Source organism: Neoarius graeffei, chromosome 1 (assembly GCF_027579695.1).
Source record: "Neoarius graeffei isolate fNeoGra1 chromosome 1, fNeoGra1.pri, whole genome shotgun sequence".
Lineage (NCBI taxonomy): Eukaryota > Metazoa > Chordata > Actinopteri > Siluriformes > Ariidae > Neoarius > Neoarius graeffei.
Window position 1 is genome coordinate 4,736,501 of NC_083569.1, and position 25,836 is coordinate 4,762,336.

The 25,836-nt window shown below is 42.1% G+C and overlaps 1 protein-coding gene across 2 annotated transcripts; it reads right to left on the reverse strand.

Annotated features, from left to right (window-relative positions):
- Positions 1-2,746: 2,746 nt before the first annotated feature.
- On the reverse strand, positions 2,747-21,716 carry LOC132891060 (RNA-binding protein RO60-like). 2 transcript variants are annotated; one of them, XM_060928544.1, is made up of 11 exons: positions 21,642-21,682; positions 21,445-21,530; positions 21,080-21,109; positions 15,285-16,208; positions 14,752-14,972; positions 8,070-8,216; positions 7,362-7,499; positions 7,101-7,217; positions 3,816-3,932; positions 3,345-3,494; positions 2,747-3,246 (listed from the first exon to the last, which is right to left on the reverse strand). In XM_060928544.1, the coding sequence occupies exons 4-11, from the start codon at positions 16,195-16,197 to the stop codon at positions 3,094-3,096; spliced, it is 1,956 nt and encodes a 651-aa protein (XP_060784527.1). In that variant the 5' UTR covers positions 16,198-16,208; positions 21,080-21,109; positions 21,445-21,530; positions 21,642-21,682; the 3' UTR covers positions 2,747-3,093. The 2 variants fall into 2 exon arrangements, with proteins under 2 accessions (XP_060784527.1, XP_060784518.1); XM_060928535.1 differs by lacking the exon at positions 21,445-21,530 and having other exon boundaries at positions 21,642-21,716.
- Positions 21,717-25,836: the final 4,120 nt, after the last annotated feature.

The window sequence follows — 25,836 nt, forward strand, 5'->3', positions numbered from 1 at the left end:
GGCGGCTGTGCAGGTGGTTTGGGACACACCAGCGCTCTGCGTGGCGGAGCTTCTGTGCTCGCTTTGTGGATCCACGGCGTGGTGTTCGAGCGATGTGGCTGATGGCGTCACGGCGGCAGTGCTGGAGATGTGGGACTCGTTTTCATGCGCCTTTTGGTGGGACTGTGGCTGCTACACCACTGGAATTACATCCTGACTCCTACATGGTGGACTTGTTATTTTTATTATTTATTAATTTATTTTTTATTGTTATTTTTTTCTTTGTCTATAATTGTAAAGCGTCCTTGGATTTCTTGAAAGGTGCTATATAAGTTGAACTTATTATTATAAGGCCAAAAAAAAAAAAAAAGTGTGTTTCCGGTTACCCGACCGACCCTAATCCGTACTGCCAGACCCTAAACTTTTTTTTTTCATTTTTTTCCCAGTCGCGACTTTTACATATAACCCAACCACGTGAACCGGAAGTTTTTGTCACTCACGGGGAAAAATCAGGGCTTTCCACAAGCGCCGGCTGCCGGCCATACAGCCGACTACACAATTAAGTCCAGCCGGCTACTTTAATGACTATTATTTTTGTAGCCCACAGGCTCTAAATATTCATTTTCGATTTTAATAAAATTAAATGTTTATCTAACGGACTGACAATAATGTCAAACTGAACCGCACTCTAAGTTGTGATTCGCGCTGTTTGTACCGATAATAACCACAAATTCCCCGCAGACTTTGTTGATCAAGGGAGAGTAACTCATCCGCGGCCCCGACATGCGGTGTGTGCGCACGCACTCGGCGGAGGCAGTAGTGTGTCGGAGGGAACAGAAGCAGAGATAACGCCTATTTTGTCTTTCACCTAGAGACATGATTCAAACTTTAAAACGGAGACAAAATTCTCCTGTGTGGATCTGGCATTCAACTTTTTTTGCTAGGTTCTATACTCTTTGATCAGTCACAGCTCAAACACCATGAGCAAATCTGGAGAAATTCAGACTTTATAATGGGTGTCAGGAGTTTAGAGTGTAGGCAGCTTGAAAAAAAAAAGCTCCAACTTTCTCATTTAAACTGTTTTCTCAGCCACAATTTTCACTCTACACACACAATTTTCTCAAAAGTTGTAGTCACACTTGTCTTAATTCACACAATGTGTCTACCTGAGCAATAGGACTTACAGTTTTTGAATGAGAAGCCTGAAAGTGAGGAGAGGACAGGCGCGCTTCCCCATAGACTCACATTATAAATGTGGCAGCGCTTGCTCTAGCGTCCACGTTTTTTACACTAGGGACAAAAAAAATTACATTAATGTGTTCATGGGAGCCTTGTAGCACTCAATGTGAAAGAATTTTGTGAATAGCTCCTTCCGTTTCCGTGTAAATCAGCGTTGTTCGAGGAGAGGGAACTCTGAGAAAAAGCGCTCTTTGCTTGTTATATTGTGTCTTTTCCCTGCACCGTTGGGGGAGCAGAGAGGGGAGGGGCTGCTCCCTCTCTCTTCACCTTTATAACCATAGACCCTGAACTGAAACAAACATGGTGTATTGAGCTGTTATATTTACAGAAAAATTCATGTTAAAAGGTGTCTCATGCTGCATCAGATTCATCAGAAGGTGGTAACTCAGGTGACCTGCAAAGAAATTCATTATATTTTGTGAAATTATTCCTGTCTAAATATAGGTTATGGCAGCCATCTTGAAAAAAAATTCAAAAAAAATTCAAAAAAAAAAAAGCCTGCCTGCCCTAGTTTTGAAATCTACGTAACCGGAAACACACTTTTTTTTTTTTTTGGCCTAACATTGGAAGTTCGAGAAAGAAAAAAAAAATAATTCCGGGCTTTGATCAAAACAAGTTTCCTCGCATGACAGGAGTTAGTGGCTCATTAACAGCTACGTTAGATTTCGCTCATTAGTAGGTAATGTCGTCAGACTTTGGTCTAAATAAAACGGAAATGTTCCCACACTGACATTCGACATTTCTGTGGTCAAAATAGGTGGAGCTTAATAATTTAAACTTGATGAGCCCATCACAAACCTGAACATTCCTAGCATAAATCCGGACTCCGCTCAGGAATCTTGCATTTAGCATAAATCTGATGCACCAAAAAAAAAAAAAAAAAAAAAAAAACAGCTAGTTATTTAGCTTGGTCAAGAACTTGAACAGCTCGCAATGCAACATCCTTATATGAAGAAAGTTGATGTTAAGGTTAACGTTAGCTAACGAAACACAAAGCTGGGTAATGTTAGCACAAGTGGCTACAGCTGATCATTATGGGATTTACATCGCACAAGTTATAAAAAAAAAAAAAAAGCATTCGACGGTAAAGCACTACTTCCGTCTGAAAGGAATGAAAATTTAAGCCCCGCCCATTCCAATCAAGAAACGCCCATCATACAGAAGAGATTAAAGAGTGCGCTAATATGGTCAACTCAAAACACACGTCTTAAATCAACTAAAGTTAAAATAACAAATGATAAAAATACTAATAACTAAATCAGCAAAACTAATCATCAAAAGATTTTTTTCAACACATTCAGGACATTCAACTCAAACAACATTTAACACTAACAATTCACAATGGAAATTTTTTTCTGTTTCTAGAAGGTAAATCCAAGTTAAATTATTGTTCATTTCTGTTACTAGATTATTAAATTTATATAAAAAGGACTAAACAAATGACATTTAATCAAAATCTATGTAAACTACCACAATTTCCGGTTTTATCTTTTGATTTTTGCTTTAAATGAACCTCAACAGCGTCTCGTTCACGATACATCATCACGACTTTATTTCTTCACGTACAATTCGTCGTTCCAAACTTGGCTAAAAAGTAGAATTTAACAGATTAGCAGGCCGTTTAAAAAAAAAAAACAAACAAACAAAAAAACCCTACTATTTTCTATTGTCACACAACGGCATCCAGGAAATTTTTCAATACCAGAAATATAGTTTTGATCAAATCGAATGTGGTAGTGTCCTAATTTTAACGCGCAATAATGAAGTTAGCCGTTCTGTGTTTCTGCTGGACCTTACAGAAAAGAGCAGAAATGCATGAACATTTAATTTCTCGCTTCCTTTTTCCTCGATGTACTTTCCCATGGTGCACCTCTCTCATATGACGTCCGTGATGAAGTTGTGGATGACGGTGACGGTGTGAGAGTCGAACCCACACGTTTCCAGCATGCCGCGATCGTCCGGATCGATCACGTCAAGGCTGTTGGTCGTCATGCCGCAGATGATCAGCTTCGAAAATATCCCAGTTTTCTTTTAACACACACACAAAAAAAACTTCCATTTGCAAAGTTTCAAACTAAATGGAAACGTGATTTTTTTTTAAACATTTTATTTAAAATGTCTCCTACCTGTCTGTAGGTCCTGAGCGTCTCCGCCAGATTCGACTTCTCCGGACCGGTTTCATTATTGTTGGTGAAAACAACAAACACATCCACCATTTTGTCATTTTCCGAGGCCCACTGGATAGGCAGAGTGCAGTCTGTACAATTACTGCGCACCTAAACAAGAGCACAACAGACAGGAAGTACAACTAAAAAACAGTCATACAATTAATTTACAAGCTTAGCACAAACATGAAGTTGTCATTCCTATGCAAAGGACATGCGTGAAGAAACTTGGAATCTCATATGCTTGCTCTTGAATCTCTTTAAAAAAAAAAAAATCAGAAAACGAAAGTGGTTTAGTAAAGAGATATACGATCCTGTGCACATGTAAAGAAATTCTATAGACCAAAAATGGCTTAACAATAACGAAATGAAACGTTTCAACATTTAAAAAAAAAAAAAACCCTATAAACGTTGTCATGGGGAAGCAGTCACCTGCATTAACTGCATGGTTATTTGGGGGAGAGACGAATCAGCCGAGATGGTGCAGGGAACAACGGCTCCTTCCGAAAACAGCACAACGTCAGCGTTCGGTTCAGTCCGGGTGATCACCTTTAACGAAAAATAAAAAAAAGCATACAGACAAAAAGGTAAAGCCATACGTGAAGATTTGTTTCATTGTAAGCTCTTCGACAAGATATTCATTCATAAAAATTAAATATTTTCATTTGAGACAAAGTTGAATGTAAAATCTGAGTTGGAGTAGAATACATGAAGTGTTCTTACATCATAAAATTTCAGAGCCAGGAATCAGGATTTCATGGTGACAAAAAAAGTGCTCATGCTACTACAAGATTTTAGCAACCATCAATCATATGAATCATGTTCAGGATCTGAATAAACCTTGCTCTTTATACAAATATGACTCACGTTCTTTCTATGAAATCACACAAATCATATTCAGGATAAGAATCATATGAATCATGTTCTTTATATGAATATGAATCAACCTTGGTCCTTATACAAATCATTCTTTACACAAATATGATTCATGTTCTCTACATGAATCACACAAATCATATTCAGGACAAGAATCATATGAATTATGTTCATTATTTGAATCATTATTTACTTGAATCATATGAATCGTATTCTTAATACAAATCCCATTAATCATGTTTTTTATATGAATCAAGCTTGTTCCGTATACAAATCAAACATGACTAGTTCTTTATATGAATCACACAAATCATATTCAGGACCATAATTAGCCTGGCAAGCCAGACTAAATGTGAATCAGTGCGTTTACATGCACATAGAGAGAATCGAATTTCTGCCGTTGCTCGACTGAAATCGAAGTTCAAAATGCCATGTATACACCTTAATTCGGCTGAAATTGAACCGAACTTGATTTCTCGGAATCGAGCTACACGACCTAGATTATGCGATTTCTGCTGAGCTACTTAGTGCATGTAAACCCTATTGAGCTACGTAGTCGAGCTACTTACTTCAGCACTGCCCCTTCCGGAAGTGACGAGTGACGAGACCACAAGCGGGAAACACAACAGCCTCGGTCGGCATGAATCTTTTCTTTTTGTGGCATTGTTTGCACTGTTAAAGTTTAGCTCACTTACTGTATCACCAAATACATCTGTACAGCTGTTGCATAGCTGTGAATTGTGTACATAAACAAGTCACTGTATGTGTGTGTGTGTGTGGATGTCCAACATCTGAAGAATGTCAATAAAAACAATTGAACTTTTTGTGTGTTTATTAAGACACAAGTTAAACTGTAAGCAAAAAATGGACTTTAGAAAAATATACAATTGTGCAAAATAATTTGTCTTGCAAAACAGTGGTCTGCGCAGGACAGTTTGTAGCCACACAGTCTGTTAGAGCAAGCCTAACAGCTTGAACACAGAACTGCCAGTGTTGCCAGATTGGGCGGTTTTAAGTGCATTTTGGCGGATTTGAACATGTTTTGGGCTGGAAAACGTCAGCAGTATCTGGCAACACTGCTGATAACTTTGGCCAAGTTTACATTAGACCGTATCTGTCTCGTTTTCTTCGCGGATGCACCATCCGTTTACATTAAAACGCCTGGAAACGCCGGGAAATGGGAATCCGCCAGCGTCCACGTATTCAATCCAGATCGTGTCTGGTCCGGTGCTGTGTAAACATTGAGAATACGCGGATACGCTTTGCTGAGCTCTAGCTGGCGTCCTCATTGGACAACGTCACTGTGACATCCACCTTCCTGATTCGCTGGTGTTGGTCATGTGACGCGACTGCTGAAAAATGGCGCGGACTTCCGCCTTGTATCACCTTTCATTAAAGAGTATAAAAGTATGAAAATACTGCAAATACTGATGCAAATACTGCCCATTGTGTAGTTATGATTGTCTTTAGGCTTGCCATCCTTCCACTTGCAAGTGGTAAGTGATATGCGCTGGGATCACACACACAGCTGCTCAGTCCCGAATCACTGCTCATGCACTTCACTCGCGTGCTCTGTGAGCTGTGCAGGGCCGGAGTGCACACCCTCCAGAGGGCACTCACTGTTCAGGGCGGAGTGATTTGGAGCGCAGGATGCCTGCGGAGCCGAGCGTATCCGTGTATTGGCGTTGCTATGTGCACGCGAATCGTGTATTGGTGTTGCTGTGTGCACACTAATCGTTTTAAAAACGTTAATCTGATGATCCGCTGATACGGTCTAATGTAAACCCCACCTTTGTTTATACTCTTGAATAGCTCTTCTTCATGACGACAACCGGAAGTGTACCAACACGATGGGGCGTGTAGCGCCACCTGTGGCTCGGGTGCACAATGTACCTCACACAATAGCTCGATTAACTTGTGTGCATGTAGGATTGGATTTCTCTGGCACCCCTGCTGGGACCCTTAGCTCGATTACCGACAGTAGCTCAATTTGGATGTGCATGTAAACGCACTGAGTATTTAGTCTGGTCTCGGTCATAGACATTTCCGAAGGGTGTGGGTAGGAACAACCCGTTGTCTTTCAAACTGTCTCTGTGCGTATAGGCCAAAGCTCTGACCAATCAGCGCAACAGTGACTGTGACGTAGTCAGAGCGACAGAAAGCAGTGGGGGAGAGTAAACAAACAGCATGTGGAGAGGGACACCATTGGAGATCAGACTTTTGCCATAGCCGGTCGGCAAAACAGCGAAAATGTCCTTCTTGAAAAGGAATGAGCGGAGAGCCTCTTCCTGCTCATGTTTCAACCAAAACTCCAAGTCTAATTCTTCTAAAACTGATTCCAAAGCGGAGTCAAACGCGCGCTGTTCAATAGCCGTAGCCATCTTTCCTGTTGTGCTTTCTCCAGCGTTGCGCAGCCTTGTCGTCACTCCTGCAAAAGCCCGCCCAAAGAATCCAAACAAAAACCTTGCGCTGTGATTAGCGGGCACGATTTGATGCCCGGGGTGTGTTGTTATGGTGCGAGGCTAGACCCACTCGTAGGCAAAAATATTTTTGGCTGCTAGGCGGGTGGGTCTAGTTTACTAGGCTAGACCATAATCTTGTTCTTGATTTGAAATCATATAAATCATATTCTTCATACAAAATCATATGAATCAACCTTGTTCTTTATACAAATATGACTCACGTTCTTTATGTGAATCACACAGATCATATTCAGGATAAGAATCATATGAATCATGTTCAGGATGTGAATCATAAAATGCAGGTCGCAGATTTAGAGGGTTAGAACTATGACGTGTCTGACTAAAGCAGCTGGATGTGGGATTATGGGTAAAATATCACCATGCTCATGGCTGCGGCGACCGTCACCGTCCTGACGAGGCTGCCGAGAGCAAGGCTTTCCTGTTGAGAGCCCACGTCCACTCCAACTACGAAGCGCTTCCCCGTAGACTCGACGTTCTGGGAGAGAGAAGAGACACGAAACAGACGTTACACACTCAAGGATGTCCTCGATCGCGTACGAGCGGAACGTTCGGACGCTTTAAATCACACACTCCGAGCTCTATACCGTAAGCTGATTGGAGTTCATGTGTTCGTACTCACTGGGATACACTTGTAGAAGGCGGAGTCTAGTGCTTGCATGACGTCTCTGTTCGGGTTCCATTTTGACTTCCCTCGCTTGCTGTAACCTCGCATGTAGATCTCAGCCGCCAGCAGGACGTTAAGCGGATGAGTTTTAGCCTGAAGGAAACGACAACAGTATGGGTTTAGAAATAAACGAGAGATCCAAACTCCCCATCATGTCCTAAGAAAATCAGACTCCATAATGATGATGGAATAACATTGATAATTCACCTTCACATTAATAGATCTTTTCCATTATTTATTATTAACCACTAATTAAATTAAGCTAAAACGGTAATTTGCGACCTTTTTCTAATCTTTTCGTATTTTTCCCAGTACAAATTTTTAATTCATTAATTTTTAAGAAAAGGACATTTTCATATCCTTATATCTTTTAATACAAATTCATTTTGTGTTAAAAAAAGTACCTTTTATTTTCTATGAAACAAATGTATTTATGTAAGTTTTTTTTTTTTTAAACTTATTTTACAATTTTCTATAGATTTAGTTTTAAGTCCACTTTTCAAGGCTTATTCTGGATACATCACTTATTTTTATAACTTGGAGTTTGAATTTTTTTTACTCGTTTTACAACTGCTTATCATTTATCCTTTTATAAAAACACCTTGATATTTTATTAGATGTAAAAACTATTATGTAAAGTAGATAATAATTGTATATTATTACATTCAGTAGAGTGCGTACATCCCAAATCCTCTTGCACACAGGCACTGTGTCCGGACTTCCCAAGTCCAGCATTCGGTCAGCGGTCATTTTTCCCAGAAATGAGAGCAGCACGGGGATGGACATGTTCTTCAGCAGAGCTCTCCACACCTTCACACCCACACACATGAGAAAATACAATCAACACCACATCGGTACATTTTAATCAACAAAATACACAGTTTTTTAATCAATCAGTCCTTTTATTCACAGCCGTCTGTCTGTCCATATTAGTGTTGCACTGATACCGATACCAGTATCGGGCGGGGCCCCGGTCTGGCACTAAAATGGTGGTATCGGTATTGGCGAGTAGCAAGAAATAGGGCGCCGATACCATTTACCGATGCTAGTATGACACTTGAACGCAGCCTTCTCTCTCCCGACACTCACTACACTCTGTGTTGTGTGATCACACGTGATCACTGTGCATGCCTGCCAAGCACGCCAGGCAGCTATTGCTATTGACCTGCTCCAGACCAATGAGAGCGGGCCAATAGCCGCTCTTAGCCAATACAGGGGCAGCTTTTTCATGCGGAGGAAAAACAAACCACGAGAAGAAAATGTCGGCAGTCTGGATATATTTCAGCATAGAAACTCCGGCGAGTACAATGGCTACATGCAAGATTTGCGGCCTGAAAGTTTCGAGAGGTGGAGTTAAATCGGCCAGTTTCAATACCTCGAACCTGATAAAACATTTGAAGACGAAACATGTGAACGAACACAAAGAGTTTCTACTGGATTCACTTTGTATTAGTCTTTTTCCTGTTTCACAAAGGTAAGCAGCAGCCTGACAAAGCCATGATAGCAATGATTTTACATCCAAGTATGCAGCTCTTCATATATATATATATATATATATATATATATATATATATATATATATACATACACACACACACAGTATATTTTTTTATATATATATATATATATATATATATATATATATATATATATATATATATATATATATATATATACACACACACACATACACACACAGTATATTTTATATATATATACACACACACACACACACACACACACATTTCAAACGGAGTGGTATCGGTATCGGCCGGTACTGCACAGCCAGGTATAGGTATCGGGGCCAAAAAAATGGTATAAAAAATGGAGAATCTTGAGGCGCGCTTTGAACGAGCTTCCCGAACCTTTAGGACAATTAAAGGGTTCTTTAACTAAACAAGAACTAGACGATCCCTGGACGAGTTCCTGCTTTGCACTTCTACGATACAGCCGTGACTGTCCCCATTCAGGCCCGCATTTTTCTTCTCCCCAAGCTCCGAACGCACACAAAGCAGACTTTGACAGCTGCAGTCATTTCCGTGTTGTTGGAAAGGCCGCTTGAACGCCATCGGATCGCCCCAAATATACTGCCGGTCACGACGCACATTTCAGCCCAGACCTCTGATTTAGTAGAAAAAAATGTTGTGCATCGACTCACCTCGACTGGAACACGATTCACTTTCGTCTTCAGACGCAATTTCGTCTGAATAATCGCTGTCTGATTCACTCATTTCGCTTGTGTTTATACTGGATGCTGCCATCCTGGTCAATTTACTACGTAATCGGTCACGTGACTCCCGACTGGGATTTCCAGGAAATGCTTCCCAGAAGCTCGGTTTTGTCGCTCAAATACACCCCTTTGATGGGGAAATTTTTTATTTTTAATTTGCATACATTGAATATATACCCTTATACTACATTTTCATCAATAGTGGGTTCTAAAATTCTAGAACTACTTTAAGCTTGATTAGTGTTGTTACGCATGCCAGTGTTTCCCACAGAAACTTTGGAGACTATGGGGGCAGCCCATTGGGGGGGGTTGTTTAAAATTGAGTGATATGTTAAATATTAAGTTATTACTGAAAAACTATTGATTAAAAAAACAGACACTGAGAAATGGTCCTATAAACAACTTTACCAATATAAAAGATTACCAGGACTACAAAAATGCAGAAAAATAGGCTTTACTGATCCAAATGCACCTGTTGGTTCAAAAGTTAAAGTGCAGAGAACCTCACAGCACAACATGAAGTTACCTTCAAATATAATATAAATGCCTCAGCTTTCACGTAAGAAAAAAACTATTAATACTAGTACTGTGTGCAGGCAGTCTCTCCTGAAGACTAAACTAAACAATAATTATAAACTAATAAAATAAATGGCTCAGGCTTCATAGAAGAAAAAAAACAATTTGAACAGAATCTCACAGTATGATGCTGAAGCTGCCTAAACAATGGAAAATAAAATACCATTTTGGCAAAAACGTTGGCATCCATTAATTTCTTGTATTAAGTAAAAAAATATGTTGCCAGATACTGCTGACGTTTTACAGCCCAAAATATGTTCAAAACCCGCCAAAATGCACTTAAAACCGCCCAATCTGGCAACACAGCTAATGGCTGCACTCATGTCGAGGATATAAACAAAGTTGACCGGCTACTTTTGAGACCACTGCATTTGATCACTCGATGTTCTAAAATAGCAGCTAGTCGGGTGCTAACGGTTAGCATTTTAACTAAGCCAGACAGCCACAAGCTTTAATAAGACCAATTATTGCACATATAGAACGGTATTACGGCACTTAAATATCACTTAAATATTATCTAGGAACAAAAAACAAAAGTCATTAACCCATGTAGACACTACGTTGAGAACATATACGTACAGTCATCATGCAACTCCTCAAATAACATTACGTTTTTCAGGCGTTTTTTACCCCAAGGATAGGTCATGGCTAATATGGTTAGATGAAGGAGGCTAGGTTACGAGAGACAAAGTTAATATATATGCACAATTATTTTAACACTTACGCTTTGATTGTAGACGAGTAAATGACTTCCACTTCAATGCTGATCGTTTACTCCCAGTCACCGAGGCTCCAAAGAAATACACACTAGTAGATGAAATTCAGCAAGTTGATAAATGAACACACCTATCTGAGGAAAAGCCCGGGAGTCACGTTCCTTAGCAACCAGATTGCCCAGCCATCGGTTCCATCCACTGACAGTGTAGCAGCTAGCAGTTTGTAACGGAACACTGCTGAAGCTGAGGCTGCCATTTTGGACGTCACGGCTCGAATCAGTTTGAATGCGAGGAAGGCGACAAACGAAAAACATAAAAGAAAAAGGAGCGAGATGCAGAAAACACCTTCACTATCCAGCGACGTAGGGCATTTACAGGGCGAGCAGAGGGAGAGGTATTTGCAAAAATTGAGGTTAGCAGGCTTAGAGAACGACGTTTACCTGCTTCCACCAGGATTGTTCACTGACGTACGGAAGTACATGAAGCCCTCGTCTTTACCTCACTTCGGCCCACATGATCTGTATACCTATGTCGTTAAAAACCCATCGCCATACACAGGTATTGATCTGAAAGCGTATAAGAGTTTGGATGCCTACAAATATTTTGTGTCAGGCTGGGTAACATGCCTACATCAGCGGGTTGTCCCTGGAGCCGGTGGTCGCCATCTTATTACAGCTAAGGTTTGTTCACATTTTCATTTACTTTCGGTCCTCAGGATAAACAAAATGTTATTAAATGTCATTGAAATAACTTCTTAGTCTGTTGAGACATGGCCCATTATAAATTTGCTGTTACCAGGCAATGACCAAGAACTGTATTATTAGGGTCAGTGTCTGTGTTGTAGCAGTGTACTAGCAGCTAGCTGTTAGCACTAGCTAATGTCAACAACATAGTAGCTAGTATGTTACTGTAGCAATGTTTACGTTCAGTCATTTGGATGACTGTTAAAACCTTTCAGTCTCAAGTTTTTCCTTTACTGGATTTACTAGTTTACTGTAATTATGATCCGGCAGCTATTTACACCGGATCCAGTGTAAATAGCTGCCGGAGCGCGCTCCGGCTTGCTCCCCCTCAAATTAAGCAGCGCGCTCCGGAACCTCGGCCGGAGCACTCCGGGAGCAAGCCGGAGCGCGCTGCTTAATTTGAGGGGGAGCAAGCTGGAGCGCGCTCCGGAACCTCAGCCGGAGCACTCCAGGAGCAAGCCGGAGCGCGCTGCTTAACTTGAGGAGGAGCAAGCCGGAGCGCGCTCCGGAACCTCGACCGGAGCACTCCGGGAGCAAGCCGGAGCGCGCTGCTTAATTTGAGGGGGAGCAAGCCGGAGCGCGCTCCGGAACCTCGGCCGGAGCACTCCGGGAGCAAGCCGGAGCGCGCTGCTTAATTTGAGGGGGAGCAAGCCGGAGCGCGCTCCGGAACCTCCGCCGGAGCACTCCGGGAGCAAGCCGGAGCGCGCTGCTTAATTTGAGGGGGAGCAAGCCGGAGCGCGCTCCGGAACCTCCGCCGGAGCACTCCGGGAGCAAGCCGGAGCGCGCTGCTTAATTTGAGGGGGAGCAAGCCGGAGCGCGCTCCGGAACCTCGGCCGGAGCACTCCGGGAGCAAGCCGGAGCGCGCTGCTTAATTTGAGGGGGAGCAAGCTGGAGCGCGCTCCGGCAGCTATTTCTACTGGATCCGGTGTCTGTAACACGTTTTTTTTTCAAACTGGTTCTCCCTCTCTGTCTGCAGCGTTAGTATGTAGCTTGACCTTCAAAATGGCGGACACCGGGGCGTCCCATGACCCTGTGACGTCAGGTGAAAAACCTCAATAGCAGCTAGCAGCTACACTGTCAATCTTACTATCTCTGCTGTCAATGGTTCCATATATCCACCAGGGGGAACCAAACATTGTATGGTCTGCACAGTACTCGGGTCTATCATTACTACCAGAGTGGATTACCGGAGAGCAACCTCCCCCCCCCCAAAAAAAAACCTCTTCGGATCTGCACGAATTACACAAATCGCCCAAAATGCTGGGGAAAAAGCGGAATGCGCCGAAAAGCGCGCCGTTTGCACGCTTGTTATTATTTTGAAACTCTCCAGCTGACTGATCTGGCACGTTTTAATTGTGCGACAGTAATGACCTAAATACCAGCGCGACGGACGAGTGTCCGAAAGTGGTTTTTCATTTTACCAATGAGCTCAATATATAGTCCTCTATATAGTACAGTGGGGCAAAAAAGTATTTAGTCAGTCACCAATTGTGCAAATTCTCCCACTTAAAAAGATGAGAGAGACCTGTAATTTTCATCATAGGTATACCTCAACTATGAGAGACAAAATGAGAAAAAAAAAATCCAGAAAATCACATTGTCTGATTTTTAAAGAATTTATTTGCAAATTATGGTGGAAAATAAGTATTTGGTCAATAACAGAAGTTCATCTCAATACTTTGTTATATACCCTTTGTTGGCAATGACAAAGGTCAAACGTTTTCTGTAAGTCTTTACAAGGTTTTCACACACTGTTGCTGGTATTTTGGCCCATTCCTCCATGCAGATCTCCTCTAGAGCAGTGATGTTTTGGGGTTGTCGCTGGGCAACACGGACTTTCAACTCCCTCCAAAGATTTTCTATGGGGTTGAGATCTGGAGACTGGCTAGGACCGTCCTGGTCCCTTTGCAGAAAAACAGCCCCAAAGCATGATGTTTCCACCCCCATGCTTCACAGTAGGTATGGTGTTCTTTGGATGCAACTCAGCATTCTTTCTCCTCCAGACACGACAAGTTGAGTTTTTACCAAAAAGTTCTATTTTGGTTTCATCTGACCATATGACATTCTCCCAGTCCTCTTCTGGATCATCCAAATGCTCTCTAGCAAACTTCAGACGGGCCTGGACATGTATTGGCTTAAGCAGGGGGACACGTCTGGCACTGCAGGATTTGAGTCCCTGGCGGCGTAGTGTGTTACTGATGGTAGCCTTTGTTACTTTGGTCCCAGCTCTCTGCAGGTCATTCACTAGGTCCCCCCGTGTGGTTCTGGGATTTTTGCTCACCGTTCCTGTGATCTTTTTGACCCCATGGGGTGAGATCTTGCATGGAGCCCCAGATCGAGGGAGATTATCAGTGGTTTTGTATGTTTTCCATTTTCTAATAATTGCTCCCACAGTTGATTTCTTCACACCAAGCTGCTTACCTATTGCAGATTCAGTCTTCCCAGCCTGGTGCAGGTCTACAATTTTGTTTCTGGTGTCCTTTGACAGCTCTTTGGTCTTGGCTATAGTGGAGTTTGGAGTGCGTCTGTTTGAGGTTGTGGACAGGTGTCTTTTATACTGATAACGAGTTCAAACAGGTGCCATTAATACAGGTAACGCATGGAGGACAGAGGAGCTTCTTAAAGAAGAAGTTACAGGTCTGTGAGAGCCAGAAATCTTGCTTGTTTGTAGGTGACCAAATACTTATTTTACTGAGGAACTTACCCATTAATTCATTAAAAATCCTACAATATGATTTCCTGGATTCTTTCCCCCCATTCTGTCTCTCATAGTTGAAGTGTACCTATGATGAAAATTACAGGCCTCTCTCATCTTTTTAAGTGGGAGAACTTGCACAATTGGTGACTGACTAAATACAGTGGGGCAAAAAAGTAATTCCCTATATAGGGAGTAGTGAACGATTTTGGACACAGGGTCTCTCTCCCTCCATGCCCCTCTCTCCCCTTCTACCTTCCCCATGTCCCTCCCTCTCTCTCCCCCTCCCACCCTTCCTTCTCCCCATGCCCCGCCCCATTCAATATTGGGTTGGAAATGTTTGATCTGACTGCAGTATCGTGTGCGTGTGTGTTTATTCTCCCACCTCTCGGGACTTCAAAAGTTTTGCGGGGACGTGTTCTCTCTCCAGTTTGTACTCCTCAATCAGATGCGCCACCTCCAGCTCATAGAACGAGTGTTTGGCCCTCTCCACAGCCTCCAGATACATAAACACCCTCATCACATCCTCCTTATTCCTTCTGCCCGCGTACATCTCATGCACCACCATCCAGCCTTTAGTCACGTACTTACTCACAACAGTGATGGCTGTGAAATACGGAAAAAAAAAAGAAGCTTTAGCTCCAAAAATGCGAATTAACTGAATCATCATAATTACAGGCACAATCCTTCTGCACTTCTTATGATAGTAATATTTACTCTAACGCTTCTACAAAACACCTGAAACAAGTTATTTATATTATCATTTATTTAACTGAGCTTGGATGATTTTACATCTCGGACAAAAGTTGTTATGGTTTGAAATGTATGATAAAATATACATCAAAGTAAAAAAAAAATAATCAAATAAAAGGACAATATGAGTGTGAGAGACCGTAATACATCACTTCCTGTCCTCACCATCATTGGCCGGCTTCAGATGCGACAGTCGGAACAGGTCCTTATGAGACCAGCCTCCTTTCCTTCTACACTTGGTGATGTCGCGTGCCAGGCTGAGACTGTCACGTCCGTTGTACCAGTCTGCCACGGCTTTCCTTAGCGCTCGACCCCACATGCCGCGCTGCCCGGTGCCGCTCAGCTCCTTCTTATACTGAACAAAGCAGAAAAGGTCACTCGCAGACGGGCACACCTCTCTGAGCAGCCTGTACGCCGCTCGCTTGGCCTCCACATCCGAGTACTGCGAGATCACGGCCAGGGCGAACAAGGTGGGGCCTGAGCTTCTGACTGCGCCCCTCAGATTCATCCCTCGCACCTCCTGCACCGCCTCCCTGCCTCGGCCGGCCTCAAGCAGCTCAGTTAGGGACGAGGCACACTTGATGGACAGGTTCTGCTCCTCGCGCGCTCTATAGGTGGCGCCCTCTGAGCCATAGCACAGGAAGCGACGCAGGCGAATTAGCTCTGTTATTCTTCCTGGTTCACTCACACAGTTCTCTGTTTTCTGCTCTGGTGGAGGAGATGACTGATCCATAGTTATTCTTCCTGGTTCACTCACACAGTCTTCTGTTTTCTGCTCTGGTGGAGGAGATGACTGATCCATAGTTATTCTTCCTGGTTCACTCACACAGTCTTCTGTTTTCTGCTCTGGTGGAGGAGATGACTGATCCATAGTTATTCTTCCTGGTTCACTCACACAGTCTTCTGTTTTCTGCTCTGGTGGAGGAGATGACGGATCCATAGTTATTCTTCCTGGTTCACTCACACAGTCTTCTGTTTCCTGCTCTGGTGGAGGAGATGACTGATCCATAGTTATTCTTCCTGGTTCACTCACACAGTTTTCTGTTTCCTGCTCTGGTGGAGGAGATGACGGATCCATAGCGGTGCTACCTAAAGGAAATCAAAATTTTACTTTGACACATTTGGCTTTCAGCGGTTGGGTCCCAAATGACGTTACAGTGCAGTTGGCATTGCAGATTCCAGAAAGCTACCGGGATTACACCCTACATAATGAACAGAGACCATTTAGGATTCAGGCTGCATGCACAAGTTTTATTGCTGTAACCGAGGAGACGTGTAAAAATTTTATTACAGACAAACTAATCCAATCCAAATAGGGCTTTAGAGTGAATCGGTGTGAGGCAGAATAACAAATCAGAGGCTCATTAATATTCAAATAATTTCAAATTTCTTGAAACCACTAACACACTACATTTTGCAGTGGTGCTTGAAAGATTCTGAACCCTTTAGAATTTTCTATATTTCTGCATAAATACGACCTAAAACAACATCAGATTTTCACACAAGTCCTAAAAGTAGATAAAGAGAACCCAGTTAAACAAATAAGACTAAAATATTATACTTGGTCATTTATTTATTGAAGAAAATGATCCGATATTACATATCTGTGAGTGGCAAAAGTATGTAAACCTTTGCTTTCAGTATCTGGTGTGACCCCCTTGTGCAGCAATAACTGCAGCTAAACGTTTGCAGTAACTGCTGATCAGTCCTGCACACCGGCTTGGAGGAATTTTGGCCCGTTCCTCCGTACAGAACAGCTTCAACTCTGGGATGTTGGTGGGTTTCCTCACATGAACTGCTCGCTTCAGGTCCTTCCACAACATTTCCATTGGATTAGGGTCAGGACTTTGACTTGGCCATTCCAAAACATTCACTTTATTCTTCTTTGGTAGAACGACTTGTGTGCTTAGGGTCGTTGTCTTGCTGCATGACCCACCTTCTCTTGAGATTCAGTTCATGGACAGATGTCCTGACATTTTCCTTTAGAATTTGCTGGTATAATTCAGAATTCATTGTTCCATCAATTATGGCAAGCCGTCCTGGCCCAGATGCAGCAAAACAGGCCCAAACCATGATACTACCACCACCATGTTTCACAGATGGGATAAGGTTCTTATGCTGGAATGCAGTGTTTTCCTTTCTCCAAACATAAAGCTTCTCATTTAAACCAAAAAGTTCTATTTTGGTCTCATCCGTCCACAAAACATTTTTCCAATACCCTTCTGGCTTGTCCACGTGATCTTTAGCAAACTGCAGATGAGCAGCAATGTTATTTTAGGAGAGCAGCAGCTTTCTCTTTGCAACCCTGCCATGCACACTATTGTTGTTCAGTGTTCTCCTGATAGTGGACTCATGAACATTAGCCAATGTGAGAGAGGCCTTCAGTTGCTTAGAAGTTACCCTGGAATCCTTTGTGACCTCGCCGACTATTACACACCTTGCTCTTGGAATGATCTTTGTTGGTCGACCACTCCTGGGGAGGGTAAAGCTGGGCATACACTGTGTGATTTTTTTCAATCGCGGTATTCAGGTGCTGCTCACACTGTACGAGTGAATCGCAGGGGTAAACAGCACGCAGCTTACGATTCCTGTTCTCACACTATACGATCCGATGCTCGGGTGCAATGCTCAGGATTTCAAACAGGTTTGATTTTCATCTGATCAATCGGGAGGAGGTCATGAGGTGTTAATCGCTTGTCGTTACCCCATGTATACTACACGATCTGAGATGCACGATTGAGCCAAAACTCTGCCCAATCTCCAAAATAGTCGCACGAGTGAAAATCGTGTCAAAATCGGGCCAAAAATCACACAGTGTATGCCCAGCTTAACAATGGTCTTGAATTTCCTCCATTTGTACACAATCTGTCTGACTGTGGATTGGTGGAGTCCAAACTCTTTAGAGATGGTTTTGTAACCTTTTCCAGCCTGATAAGCATCAACAACGCTTTTTCTGAGGTCCTCAGAAATCTCCTTTGTTCGTGCCATGATACACTTCCACAAATGTGTTGTGAAGATCAGACTTTGATAGATCCCTGTTCTTTAAATAAAACCGGGTGTCCACTCACACCTGACTCTATGGCTACATCCACACAACAATGGCAACGAGATTTTTTTTTTTTAAATATCGCATCCACATGGGCAACGGATCAATAAAATTTCAGGTTCATATGGCAACGCAACGCTTGCTGAAAACGATGCAATACACATGCCACACCACTACGTGCGCTGTAAGACGGTCCCATCGGAGACACCAGAACAATAGAAGAAGTAGACGCATGCGCATAAACCCCTTCTTCTGTAGCCTTTTTGAGGAATGTATTGTCGGACTTAAACCAACATCTGAAGAGGTGAGATCGCTCCTTTTTTTTTCCCCCCCTATTTTTGCTGGCGGGATTGTTTTTGGAAAGCGCACGGGCGGTGCGTGGTTTGGTACTGCTTCCGCAGTGTTTGGACTAAAGACTCTGCCCTAAGGGCTATTCTCTCACTTTGCACCGTTACACAATAAATATTCACTGTGAAAATATTTTGTAAGCGCGTTTCATGAACCAAGTTATAGGATTTGTTGACAACTCACATCGAGTTCGTTACACTTCTACCCGGCATGAAGCACTGACAGTCATGTGGTTGTGACATCATCGTAAACAAATTTGTTCTACTCATCCAGACGACTTCGCAACGGCGCCGTTGCCAGATTTTTTCACTCTGGAACCCGTTCTCAAAAGATTTCGTTTTGGGGCACCCAAAACGCCGGTGCCGTGTGGACGCCAGGCCGAAACGATAAACAATTTTATCAGATTCACCTGAATCCGTTGCCGTGTGGACAGGGCCCAATTTCACCTTCAAATTAACTGTTAACCCTAGACCTTCACATACAACCCCGATTCCAAAAAAGTTGGGACAAAGTACAAAATGTAAATAAAAACAGAATGCAATGATGTGGAAGTTTCAAAATTCCATATTTTATTTGGAATAGAACATAGATGACATATCAAATGTTTAAACTGACAAAATGTATCATTTAAAGAGAAAAATTAGGTGATTTTAAGTTTCATGACAACAACACATCTCAAAAAAGTTGGGACAAGGCCATGTTTACCACTGTGAGACATCCCCTTTTCTCTTTACAACAGTCTGTAAACGTCTGGGGACTGAGGAGACAAGTTGCTCAAGTTTAGGGATAGGAATGTTAACCCATTCTTGTCTAATGTAGGATTCTAGTTGCTCAACTGTCTTAGGTCTTTTTTGTCGTATCTTCCGTTTTATGATGCGCCAAATGTTTTCTATGGGTGAAAGATCTGGACTGCAGGCTGGCCAGTTCAGTACCCGGACCCTTCTTCTACACAGCCATGATGCTGTAATTGATGCAGTATGTGGTTTGGCATTGTCATGTTGGAAAATGCAAGGTCTTCCCTGAAAGAGACGTCGTCTGGATGGGAGCATATGTTGCTCTAGAACCTGGATATACCTTTCAGCATTGATGGTGTCTTTCCAGATGTGTAAACTGCCCATGCCACACGCACTAATGCAACCCCATACCATCAGAGATGCAGGCTTCTGAACTGAGCGCTGATAACAACTTGGGTCGTCCTTCTCCTCTTTAGTCCGAATGACACGGCGTCCCTGATTTCCATAAAGAACTTCAAATTTTGATTCGTCTGACCACAGAACAGTTTTCCACTTTGCCACAGTCCATTTTAAATGAGCCTTGGCCCAGAGAAGATGTCTGCGCTTCTGGATCATGTTTAGATACGGCTTCTTCTTTGAACTATAGAGTTTTAGCTGGCAACGGCGGATGGCACGGTGAATTGTATTCACAGATAATGTTCTCTGGAAATATTCCTGAGCCCATTTTGTGATTTCCAATACAGAAGCATGCCTGTATGTGATGCAGTGCTGTCTAAGGGCCCAAAGATCACGGGCACCCAGTATGGTTTTCCGGGCTTGACCCTTACGCACAGAGATTCTTCCAGATTCTCTGAATCTTTTGATGATATTATGCACTGTAGATGATGATGATGATATGTTCAAACTCTTTGCAATTTGACACTGTCGAACTCCTTTCTGATATTGCTCCACTATTTGTCGGGGCAGAATTAGGGGGATTGGTGATCCTCTTCCCATCTTTACTTCTGAGAGCCGCTGCCACTCCAAGATGCTCTTTTTATACCCAGTCATGTTAATGACCTATTGCCAATTGACCTACTGAGTTGCAGTTTGGTCCTCCAGCTGTTCCTTTTTTGTACCTTTAACTTTTCCAGCCTCTTATTGCCCCTGTCCCAACTTTTTTGAGATGTGTTGCTGTCATGAAATTTCAAATGAGCCAATATTTGGCATGACACTTCAAAATGTCTTACTTTCGACATTTGATATGTTGTCTATGTTCTATTGTGAATACAATCTCAGTTTTTGAGATTTTAAATTATTGCATTCCATTTTTATTTACAATTTGTACTTTGTCCCAACTTTTTTGGAATCGGGGTTGTACTTTTGCCACTCACAGATACGTAATATCGGATCATTTTCCTCATTAAATAAATGACCGAGTATAATATTTTTCGTCTCATTTGTTTAACTGGGTTCTCTTTATCTACTTTTAGGACTTGTGTGAAAATCTGATCTTGTTTTAGGTCGTATTTATGCAGAAATATAGTAAATTCTAAAGGGTTCAGAAACTTTCAAGCACCACTGTGCATGTATACACACACACGGTCATTTTTGGTTTTCTTCTCACAAACCAGGCCTTCATAGATTTCTTTAGTTTAAAATGAAAGGAGTTGATTATTATTTTCCTAAAACTTCCTGACCAATCAGAATCCAGGATTCAGATTCATTATTTTAAAAAAGCTGTAATAGATGAGGAGAAAAGAAGAGAAAGAAACTCAGGCTGGAAGATATTTATACAGATATAAATGGGAATGCATTCAATATTATTCATTATAAACAAAAACCATAATTACCTCAGCGTTTGGAGAGAGCTTGTGTATTTCCTGAAAAAAAAAAAAGAGTCCATTAAACCATATTAAATCAGAACAGACTTATAAATATGAGTATATTTCCATATGGAGACTTTCATTGAGCTGTTTATTTGTTTGAGCTGTATTTATTGTGAGGTAAAACAGAATACCGATGGATGCTAGCTTCCGGGATTAGCTTAGCTTATCTTTTCAAACAAAACGGCTCCGCGTTTCAAGCACAGCATCCTTCATTATTTTTTTTATTTATTATTATTCTACCCAACAACGTGACATTTTAAAACATTTACAATACAAACTAAACAGGTTTAAAAGTTAAAAACAAGCTAAAATGCTTTCATTTAACAAACCTTCAGTGATGTTGCTCCCTAGCTTAGCTTAGCTTACTTGAGTAAAACCTTTCCCATCTGAATCACTTCAGAATCGGTTCTAGGGGCTTTAAAAAAAAAAAAAAGCGAGTGTGCAGACAAAGAATATTTTCTCCAAGTCAGTCAAAACAACCGGATTTACACCTGAAAGTGAGCAAGACAGTACAATAATTTCTTACCGGAGCCGTTAGCCAAAGTCTGGAGGAAGTCGGAATCCGAGGAAGAGTCGACTCTTTGAACCCAGGCACTAGGAATTCAGAGTCGACTCCAAAGCTTCGAAAGACGTTCAGAGTAATTGTGTGCAAAATAGATGTTTTATGTATATATGTAATGATTATGACACGTTTTAGTTTTTACGAGATCCCATACCGTTCTCATTTTTTTTGGAATCGAAAAAAAGCTTGTGTTTGACGATTCACCACCAGAGTCGACTCATGAACATTTGAGGACTCGAACATCCTGACAATTCGCGCTCTCGGCTCGTGCTTGGAATTCATCCGTTGCCACAAGGGGGCAGCAAAAACAAATAAAGCGCCTACTACATGACAAGACAGACATAATACAAAACAGCTAATAGAAGTTTCCTCAAGGTGGCACTGTAGCCACAGTCTCTCTTTCTCTCTCTCGCTCTCATTTATTCGACATAATTCATGCTTTGCTACACTTAAAACTAACACTGATGTTCATCCTTCGGGGTCGAAGATGACCATGACTTCAATTTGTTTCGACTGCTGAGTGGGATCCCTGCCAACCGTGGTGTGCTGGCCAGAATGAGGTGAAGCAGGCTATGTTTGGGGCACCTTTTCTAGCCCCTTCCTTCATGAAGGTGAGCATCCTAAAGAGGGCTGCTCAGACACCCAGGGGGTTGCCGAATTCCGCTGCTGCTTCATTTCTGCAGAGAGCGACCCGATGCCCTGGGCTGCCAGCGTGCAAGTTTATGACTACAGCTTCCAGTGTTTCTGCAGTGTTTCCACTTGCCCATCACCACAGGACTTGAATTTGAATTTGAAAATCATGACTTGTGCATGACTCGGATTAGAGCGAGGGAGACAGAATCAAGATGGCTTGAGCTGTATCAGGACGCAGTGGATGGCCAACAGTGTTCTACGTGTTGCACTGTGCCCTGATCGCGCTCCACAAACACTTTGCTGGGTCCACCTTCCTGCCCGTTGAACCACCAGGTGGTGTCTCCTCTGCTCAGTCTGCCGAGTCCAGTCTTCGTTCATAACCCTGACCAGGGGCAGCGAGGGGTTGCTTGTGCTTGCTCAAGGCACCACCCCAGGCTAGTGGAGGGAAGGAGACGCCTTACTATTCCATTGCATGGCGGTCAAGGACGGCACATGCCCACTGTCATATAAACTACAGTAACACTAGTTTTTACCTCAGTAGTCAAAAGGAAAAGTATTTAGGGTTTGATTTTTAGGTTCTAGTGCTTTCACTGATCAAACAACTCCATCATTTAAGGGTCCTTCATGTTTCCACAGCTATTTAGAAAAAAACAACAACATGATATTTGCTTCAAAATCGTCACTTCATGCTAGGCTAATTCAGCAATCTTTGGAAAATATGTCATGATAAACAAATTGCAAAACAAGTCAGCTCCTTTTGAGTGACAAATTAGATTAAAAAAAAATTCTAATAAAATAAAACTAACTTTATAATTGTGAAGCACCGTTATGTTACTTTGGAGCATATCCAGTCACACGTCAGTAAATGAACTATCTAGCTAAACACTACTATAAACACAAGGTATACAAAACATCTATTTATCTATGCCTTGTGCTTGTATTTTTTAAATAAAATTAATATTTTCTTAAAAAAAAGAGCTTTTATATCATCACAAGTCAAATCTATCATATATTTCCATCCTTCTATGGTCGTTTGGTCCCCAACAAGAAAGTAATACTCTATGCTATAAAATATTAATCAGCTGCAGCAGTGTGAATGAAGATACCTTGAAGATTTTTCCCTGTTAGCATTAAAGTGAACACAGCTACGGATCAACAGGATGTGTGTCTGTGTATGATGACGCTACTGCTAATGTGATAATAAACACCATGTTTATGCTCTAAACGGTTGGTTGACTTTGTCCGCGGGGACCTTGGTTTAGGCAGCAAACAGCAGTAATAATAAAAGAGGAGCATAAATGAGGCCTCTGCGTGATGAGGTCACAGAGAGACATTGGGTCCTGGAGCTCAGCCCAAACCTCAGCATGACTAAAAGATACAGTTCAGATTGAAATCAAAAGTACACAATGTTCCGAGTTCCAGCCAAGATGTGCTTGATGTCAGCAGACAGGTCCAGAGGTACAGTATTGGCACCTTTCACAAGAATGGGTAGAATTGATTGTACGAAACTTATCCTCGAATTTATCTTCAACGACTGGACAAACTGCTTGCATTTAAACAAAGAGAATTTTCTTTTAAATTATATTTCTATACACAATGACAGAAACATATACGTCAAGTGGATATGTCCACTTCAAATCAATATATGCTTATAAAAATGGACATCACAGATAACCAATATTCACACTTTGCTGCAAAGCCATTGGTAGCCATTCCAGCTTTGAGACGTCTACTGTAAAAAGGAATCAGCTATTCTTTTGTTACATTCCACTTTTCAAATCATCTTCAATTTCCTGAATTGAAATACAAGGCCTCCTCTGATGGAGTCGCAGCTTTAAAAGCATCCATAAATGAGATTCGATCAGGACATGGGCTCAGCCGTGCAAGATTTTCCTGAGTTATTGTGGACTCATTGTCTTGTTGAAACATACATCTTTTCCTCACATTCACTTTCTTGCCTGACAAGATTAAATTCCCCTTGAATATGTCCCAGTACATCACAGAGAAGCATAACAACATCATGATGCTCTCACCGCCATGCTTCACTCTGGGTATAATCATGTTCTCCAAAAATGACGAGCTGAATTATTGCCAAAGAGTTCATTTTTGTTTCGTCTTTTGTCCCAAAAGTTATGATTTTGGACACTTTTCTGTGCTTCTTTATCAGCAGAGAGTTAAGGTGAAGAAACTGAGATAATTTTAGAGCAGTTCATTGCTTATTGTTCTCTGGGCAGTAGTTGTTCCTGCTGCTTTCAAGCCATCCTGCAACTCTTTTCGAGTGACTGGAGGCTACTGGGTTTTGGTGCAAAATGAAGAAGCGAGTATGACAAAGTGTCCAGAAGAACTGTGGCTGGTTCTGCAAGATGCTCAGTAAAACCTACAGCTCATTTCCTTATAAAACTGATCTAACTGTACCTCAGACAACTATTTTTTTTAAAGCAAAGGGTTGTCTCACACCAAATATTGACTTTGTTGCATTTATTACGGCTTACTGATTACTGACGGTGAAGGAAAATGGTGGTGTGCTCCCTCTGGGTTGGGAGTGAGTTGCTGCGCTGAACGCTGTGAGTTGTGAGTTGAACGCTGAAGGAGTTCAAGTATCTCGGGGTCTTGTTCATGAGTGATGGTAAAATGGAGTGTGAGATGGACAGGCGGATTAGAGCGGCGTCAGCAGTAATGCGGCCGTTGTACTGGACCGTCATGGTGAAGGGGGAGCTGAGCCGGAAGGCAAAGCTTTCGATTTACCAGTCAATGTACGTTCCAACCCTCAACTATGGTCATGAGCTTTGGGTAGTGACCGAAAGGATGAGATCACAGATACAAGCAGCTGAAATGAGCTTTCTCTATAGGGTGGCTGGGCTCATCTTTAGAGACAGGGTGAGGAGCTCAGACATCCGGAGGGATCTCGGAGTAGAGCCGCTGCTCCTTCATGTCGAAAGGAGTCAGCTGAGGTGGTTCAGGCATCTGATTAGGATGCCTCCCGGGCACCTTCCTTTGGAGGTTTTCCGGGCACGTCCAACTGGGAGGAGACCTTGGGGTAGACCCAGAATACGCTGGAGAGATTATATATCTCATCTGGCCTGGGAGCGCCTTGGGATCCCCCAGGAGGAACTGGAAAGCGTTGCTGGGGAGAAGGACACCTGGAATACCCTGCTTATCCTGCTGCCACCGTGACTCGACCTCGGATAAGTGGAAGAAAATGGATGGCTGGATGGATGCTTACTGTTTATAGTATTTTTTTTAATATTGAAACATTTAATTTCATTATTTTTAAGCCATTTTTGTGATCTTCAAAGGCCAAATAACACTAGACATTAGTTGCTAATTACACTACAAATTGAATATAATTTACAAGAAAATGTCAGAAGATTCAAGAAAAACATGCTTAAAGTTCTACCCAAGAAAACAGTAGCACACACAGGTCAGTTCCAGGTCTAGAAAAAGTATGGGGGCCATGGTCCAGTTAGTTACCTCATATATCGGTACTATAATAACACTCGTGACACATGTCAACAATGACTATTTT

What these genes read in the sequence shown, in the direction of transcription:
- LOC132891060 (XM_060928535.1), bottom strand. Translation starts at nt 16,197, where the DNA reads ATGGATCCGTCATCTCCTCCACCAGAGCAGGAAACAGAAAACTGTGTG. An exon ending in TCTGAAGCCGGCCAATGATG is followed by an intron (nt 14,973 to 15,284) that starts GTGAGGACAGGA and finishes CGTATTTCACAG; the next exon opens with CCATCACTGTTGTGAGTAAG. An exon ending in ATGTACGCACTCTACTGAAT is followed by an intron (nt 7,500 to 8,069) that starts GTAATAATATAC and finishes CGTTTCCTTCAG; the next exon opens with GCTAAAACTCATCCGCTTAA.